General features: G+C 38.0%; 1 protein-coding gene across 2 annotated transcripts; it reads left to right on the plus strand.

The window, feature by feature from the left end:
* The first annotated feature begins 2,574 nt into the window (after nt 1–2,574).
* LOC113047498 (uncharacterized) lies at nt 2,575–6,406 on the plus strand. Of its 2 annotated transcripts, XM_026208888.1 has the most exons (3): nt 2,575–3,194; nt 3,280–3,452; nt 3,591–4,251. In XM_026208888.1, exons 1-3 carry the CDS (start codon nt 3,092–3,094, stop codon nt 4,053–4,055), a joined length of 741 nt encoding a protein of 246 aa, XP_026064673.1. In that variant the 5' UTR covers nt 2,575–3,091; the 3' UTR covers nt 4,056–4,251. The 2 variants fall into 2 exon arrangements, 1 of the variants encoding a protein (XP_026064673.1); XR_003276260.1 differs by lacking the exons at nt 3,280–3,452; nt 3,591–4,251 and adding an exon at nt 5,888–6,406.
* Nucleotides 6,407–6,906: the final 500 nt, after the last annotated feature.

The following is a 6,906-nucleotide window of genomic DNA, read 5'->3' on the forward strand; positions in this document are numbered from 1 at the left end:
TAGGCTACTATATATCAGTGTATTGTATTCACCTTACCTTACACGTTATTTACTTGTAGTCGGGGATGTTCTTCAAAAAAAAAAAAAACACTTATTAAGATTTAACCCTTGTGCATTGTTCAAAATCACTACCCTTTCGAGTTGTTCGTGGATGAAAACATCCACTCAATTAAACTCCTGTAAAAATGTATCAGATTCATATTTTTTTCAATTTTTTTTGCATAAATCTGTTAATCAACTTCAGTCCTGATTAAAACTACCAAATGTTTAAAAAAAATTCAAGAATTTAACTCTTTAATTGCCAAGTTCATAAATGATGTCACTGATTTGGGGGAAAAAACACACAAAATAACTTATTTTCAATATAAAAGTAATTGTGGCTGAATTTTTTTTAAACTTTTTATAACAGTCTTGGGCATGTCAAAGATTAGTAGCAACATTGGCTTTGATGCATTGTTAGTTTTTGTGCAGCATTAGATTAAATGTTTTTCTCCCTAATTAGTTGTTGGTGGCTGTTTTTGCCCCATTGACTTCCATTATAACGTCATTTTTTGATTGCAAAGCCATGACACCATATAATCATGCATTCTTGATTGTTTGTGGTTTTCCCTTTTTGGAAGAGGTAAAAAAATATATTTTTACAGTTGATTACTAGGTGGGACCATTAACCCTTTAGATAGGCCTGTGCAAAAAAATGCTTAGTTTCTGGCTTGTATATGGAGTTATATTGAGTATAACAGCAAATTATAGTGTTTGTGTGTGTGTGCGATTCTTGATTGTTGGTGGTTTTCCCTGTTGGGAAGAGGTAACATTTGTTATTTTTACAGTTGATCTCTAGGTGGGATCATTATCCCTTTGGATAGGTCTGTGAAAAAAAGCTTAGTTTCTGACTTGTATATGAAGCTATATGGAGTATAACAGCATATTATATTGAGTGTGTATGTGTGTGTGTGTGAGAAAGAGAGAGAGAGTGTGTGTGAGAGAAACCTTTGCGCACTTACCTTGATGTATTTCAGAAAATCAAAATGTACACCTCAGCACTCAGAACTACATGGAGTAAACAAAAGTGTATTTATGCACCTGTTAGAAATGATTATGTAGCGTGACCCTCCAGCGAGCTGCAGCTTATTTGAAGTTGGTATTGCATTTTGGTTCATAATACATTATGTTCATAAATTTAATGCAAAGTAGATTTTTTTACAGGATTTTAAGGTTTTAAACTGGCTTTACCATCAAGAAAAGACGAGCATTTCACATATAAGCCATCTGTACTTTTCACCATCAAAAGGCAGCAGGTGCATAAACACACTTCTTTTTTTATTGTTTACTCCATGTAGTTCTAAGAGCATGAGGTGCATATTTGGATTTTTTTTCCGGTACTGTACATCAAGGTAAGTGCACAAAGGTCTCTCTCACACCCTCTCTTTCTCTCTCTCTCTCTCTCTCTCTCTCTCTCTCTCTCTCTCTCTCTCTCACACACTATCATTTGCTATTATACTCCATATAACTCCATATACAAGCCAGAAACTAAGCCTTTTTTTGCACAGGCCTATCTAAAGGGTAAATGGTCCCACCTAGTGATCAACTGTAAAAAATAACAAATGTTACCTCTTCCCAACAGGGAAAACCACCAACAATCAAGAATCGCACACACACACAAACACTATAATTTGCTGTTATACTCCATAAAACTCCGTATACAAGCCAGAAACTGGTTAATGGTCCCACCTAGTGATCAACTGTAAAAATATATTTTTTTACCTCATATAACTCCATATACAAGCCAGAAACTAAGCCTTTTTTTGCACAGGCCTATCTAAAGGGTAAATGGTCCCACCTAGTGATCAACTGTAAAAAATAACAAATGTTACCTCTTCCCAACAGGGAAAACCACCAACAATCAAGAATCGCACACACACACAAACACTATAATTTGCTGTTATACTCCATAAAACTCCGTATACAAGCCAGAAACTGGTTAATGGTCCCACCTAGTGATCAACTGTAAAAATATATTTTTTTACCTCTTCCCAAAAGGGAAAACCACAAACAATCAAGAATGCATGATTATATGGTGTCATGGCTTTGCAATCAAAAAATGTTGTTATAATGGAAGTCAATGGGGCAAAAACGGCCACCAACAACTAATTAGGGAGAAAAAAATTTAATCTAATGCTGCACAAAAACTAACAATGCATCAAAGCCAATTTTGTTTCTAATCTTTGACATGCCCAAGACTGTGATAAAAGGTAAAAAAATATCCAGTCCACAATCACTTTTTATAATGAATATATGTAATTTTGTGTGTGTTTTTTTTTTCAAAAATCAGTGACATAATTAATGAACTTGGTAATTAAAAAGTTAAAATCTTGGAATTTTTTCAAACATTTGGTAATTTTGATCAGGACTGAGGTTGATTAATAGATTTATGCAAAATAAATGTGAAAAAGATATTTATCTGGTACATTTTTACAGCAGTTTAATTTAGTGGATGTTTTCATCCACAAACAACTCGAAAGGGTAGTGAATTTGCCCAGAGTGTACCGTTGAGTTTTTGAAAAAATTCAAAGCATTTTCCCAAAATATGGGTCAAAATAAGATTTGTCACCAAAAATCATTCCATTAGCTCAAACAGAGAGAGTTGTGGCCAAAATAAGACTCAACTTTACCCCCTAGTGGACGAAAACGTCCTCAACAACGCACAAGGGTTAAGTGTATTCAGTAAAAAATATATATACAGTATATATATAATGCTCTCAGTACCAAACTTAATTTACAATGTTGGTATTAGTTTGAATTGGGGCACACTTTTTTTTAAACACTTAGGAATTAAAAATTGTTGTAATTGTAATTACTGTATTTAGCATGGTGGTGTGTATGTTTGTTTCAGCTCGTGGCGGTAATCATGACAATCCTGATTCTCTCCAGTTTAAATGTGAATATCAGCCGTTGGCCACAGGACTGATGTTCAACAACTCTGAAAAGACCAACTGTGAGCAAGATCTTGACACCTTCCTACTGCAGTTCAGTGCATATGCCTCCCAGGAGAGTCCCCAGGTCATCAATGACACAGACATGGTTCTGAAAGAACATGACTACAGTGGCTGCAGATAGTGGGGTGGCTGAGAGAGGCCCCCCTTCAACACACAGACAGTGTTATCCCCACCAAACAAAACCATGCTATGGAGACCATGGTAAGTAATGTTTTTTTTTTTAACTTTATATATTAACATTTATAATTAACTATTAATGTTTGCTTATATTTTATTATCCATAAAGAAGATACAATGAATTACACTGAGATCAGGGAGAGAGAGTTTCCCTTGATCAATAAATCAGAGAGGCCAGAGAGAATCCTCAGCCAGGACAAGCCTTCTACCTCTAGTAATGCTCAGGATCTCAAAATTCAAGGAAAGGGCTCAGCCAGGACCAGCTATCTCCAAGAACATGAGGTCTTGACAACTCAGAATCAGAACTGGTTTATGAAAAACAATTCGCTTTGGTTAACAAAACTAGATCTAGTGGAAAAAAAATTGTGTAATATTCACACTTATATCTGTAGATTTGGCTACTATTATTATCATTTTTAGAGCAGGAATGCTCTCCTGGAGCTTGACAACCCTCCTGAAGATGAGGACGTACTGAGCAACACACCAATGTCATCAGTGCCTGCCTTTCAACACAGTGAAAATGTGCTGGTGTACGTGGCTGTTTACATTGGCAGTAAAGTGGTGGGAAAATTTGGTGACAGTAATGAATGTCCACTTTTCACTACAGCTGTTTCCACTATCCCTGATTTGAGGTACACTTTTTTGAAAGAAAAACTATACACTGACCTCACTTTGGGGGAGAAAGGCCTAAAAGTGCCCACCACTGAACTGGTAGATTTCATCATAGCCCTGGAGTCAAACTTTAGGAGAAAAATCAGGTCAGTCATCCACACAGTTGGTCTGGGAAGGAAGCTATTTAATAGCGGCATGGAGGTGTACAACAGTGAGTGCAGGGAAGTTGTGTGTGTCAAGGAAAAGCGCAAAACACTCTTGTATACATGGTGAAGCTATTTAATAGAGTCAGAATCCATCATATATTACGGACCCAAAATCGACAACTCTCACAACCCAAACAGAAGCGCAACAGAAATTTTTTAAAGCTAAGTCATCTGTAATTCCGTACATTAACTCTCTCTTTCTGTATCAAATGTAACGTGTTGTTCAAAGTTTTGATCAGTCAAGATTAATTAAGTTATAATAAAACTAAAGACTAAAACATATAGAACAGCTAATATACTTCCATTGAAATTATATTTGTAGTAAATGTGTGCACTTTACTTGCACGATGTTTGATTTGTGTGTAATGCAGGCAGAAATGATGTGGTGATCTACTTACCATCACCAATTTTATTAGTTAATTTTTTGATGATCTTCTATAACTATTAAATATTCTCTCTTGACTAATGTGTTGTCCCTTTCACCTACTCACTGTTCATTGTGTTTTGTCAATCATTTCATGAGGAACATGGGCTGTTGTTACTGGTGTTGTAAAATTGTGCTGTGTATGAAAATGGGAGTTATCCCCAAAAGTTATTGGGGTAAATAAGTAGCCCATTTGACAGCTTCATGCTCTATGATGAAATTGTTTAATTATAAACCGATCTATAAGCATTATTTTGTTGTACATTATTCAACATGCCGTTTTAGTTTAGTCTATAGCAGACATCCCAACATGCAAAAGGTCATTTCAGGGCGGTATCCCCAGCACCCTCCCCCACCCCTTGTAAAGTAAAAAAATTTGTCTTTTACTTTCATTTTTGTTTCGACACTCTACCTCTGCCATGGCACTCCTGTTTCTAGATACAGTTAACTGATTAATTAGGTTGGGCATAAGAGATAAAATCCTGCCCACAATGACAATTGATTGGTGGACTTACCGAAACAGGCCAATCAGGATGCTCTCTGTCTTACATGCGCTTGTTGAGGCACACATGCACACTAGCACACACGCAAGGTCTCTCGCTCCCTCAGCCTTTCTGCGTGTGCTCTTCACGGTTTGGAGCTCTAGATTCGGGGAAATTTTAGCTAATTTGCGGGCATCAGGGAGCCGCAATCAATATGCGGGAGAGTCCCAGAACTTCTGGGAGACATGGGATGTCTGCCATAAAGATAGAAACTGCTATTTAATTCCCTCAACCGCTTTTGAATTGGAACTGGTATCATTCAAAAAAATAAATAACAAGCAAAGATCAAATATTTAAAAACACAAGCAAAATAATAACGCACAAAACCGAAAAACACATGCAGTTTTTTTTAAACAACAAAAAGCGCAGTCATGGATGAAAAAATAATAAGCGTACATCTAAAATGTAAACGCATTTAAAATTCTATTGCACAGAACTGAAACATGAATTCAAAATTTTCCAAATCTCAAACAAAATCAGGTTTCCTGCTCATATGTAATTTTTTTGTGAGCTTGTGGTTTTTTCCCCTTTGCTCTTGTTTCCACGTTCTGCGCTTGCATGTTTTAAAGGTTGCAATTTGAGTTTCATGTAAATCAGGGTAGGCTTCAGCGTCACCATTGGCCCGCAAGTTCTAGATTGACAGCTGCGCTGAGCCAATCAGTCCAAGGGGGAGTTGACGTCACTCCAATGCGACTCGTGGCTGCTGTTGCAGGTGTGTGTGTGTGTGAAGTAGAGGGTGATGGTGACACAGGAGTGGATTTTCAAATCTCTCCCCAAAGCCTCCCCATGTCACTGCTGAACTAACGGAGTCTCTCCTCGCCTCTGCAGAATGTCCAGAGCCTCGTCACGTCTCAGCCAAACTCTCTGAGCGCTCGACTGATCCTGTCGTGGCCACGGAGGTTACCATTAACTTGTTCATGTTCTCTGTTTCAGACTTGCCCAACCAGATTTGCTCTCCCGTCAATTCAATCCCAATGTGGTGGTCCTCTGCGCCTTCCCGGGTGGGCCTCTGTCTCGACCACATGGATATGGTGGCCTTCTGCTCCACCCTGGGGGGCTTCGGTCTTGACCACACAGACGTGGTGGTCTTCTGCTCCAGCCTGGGGGACTTCGGTCTCGACCACACGGATGTGGCGGTCCTTGCGCCTCCCGGGTGGGCCTCTGTCTTGACCATACGGATATGGTGGTTTTCTGCTCCACCCTGGAATCCTGCCCGTTCTGCACTGTCTGGGATCCTTGAATGCCCTGACCCACCCTGGTCTCCTGTTGTTCTGTTGTCTCCCCCCCCCCCCAAAAAAAAGGGCTGCTGCTTGATGTCGTGTTGGTAGTAAAAAATATTGTGGAGGTGGTAAAAAAGGTAGTAAATTCATCTCTATGATTCCTGATTATACGCTGCTTTCATTGTAGAGTAGATAAATATTGATAAAAAAATTGTATTGTGGTTTTAGTAGTGTCAGAAAAAAGTCCTCTAATGGGACCTGCTGATACAGATATGGGAAACACAGGTGATCTGAGAAACCTTATTAAATAACTAAAAATGCTTTTTTCACAATATATTTCACCTATATCATCAAAGCAGAGTTGGAGTGGACATTTTGTTAAAAAACTTCTCCAGGCACTATGAACCATCTGACTAGTAAGAAAAACTGCAAACATTCAAAAGTTTATCAGATATTTAAAAAATATATCAAATGTGTTTTGAATCCTGTGTGTCTTACAATGCCATCCTGTTTAACACTGCACTGAGGACACTACAACCAGAGAGGTACAACTAGTTTTGTTATGGTACCAAAATTTCAGTATTCGGTACCGATACCAGTGAAAATCCACGGTTCTCGGTACCAATTTCGGTACCAAAGCAAAACACAAAAATATGCTAATAAAAAACCCCCACACTTTATCACTAAAAATAATACCAATGCCATTCTTTATCCTTATTTAAGTAATACAAT

Source organism: Carassius auratus, chromosome 28 (genome assembly GCF_003368295.1).
Source record: "Carassius auratus strain Wakin chromosome 28, ASM336829v1, whole genome shotgun sequence".
NCBI classification, from domain to species: domain Eukaryota; kingdom Metazoa; phylum Chordata; class Actinopteri; order Cypriniformes; family Cyprinidae; genus Carassius; species Carassius auratus.

Coding starts and splice junctions, on each gene's coding strand:
- LOC113047498 (XM_026208888.1), top strand. CDS start 3,092: ATGACTACAGTGGCTGCAGATAGTGGGGTGGCTGAGAGAGGCCCCCCT. Junction 3,195..3,279: donor ACCATGCTATGGAGACCATG/GTAAGTAATGTT, acceptor TTATCCATAAAG/AAGATACAATGAATTACACT. Junction 3,453..3,590: donor GCTATCTCCAAGAACATGAG/GTCTTGACAACT, acceptor TATCATTTTTAG/AGCAGGAATGCTCTCCTGGA.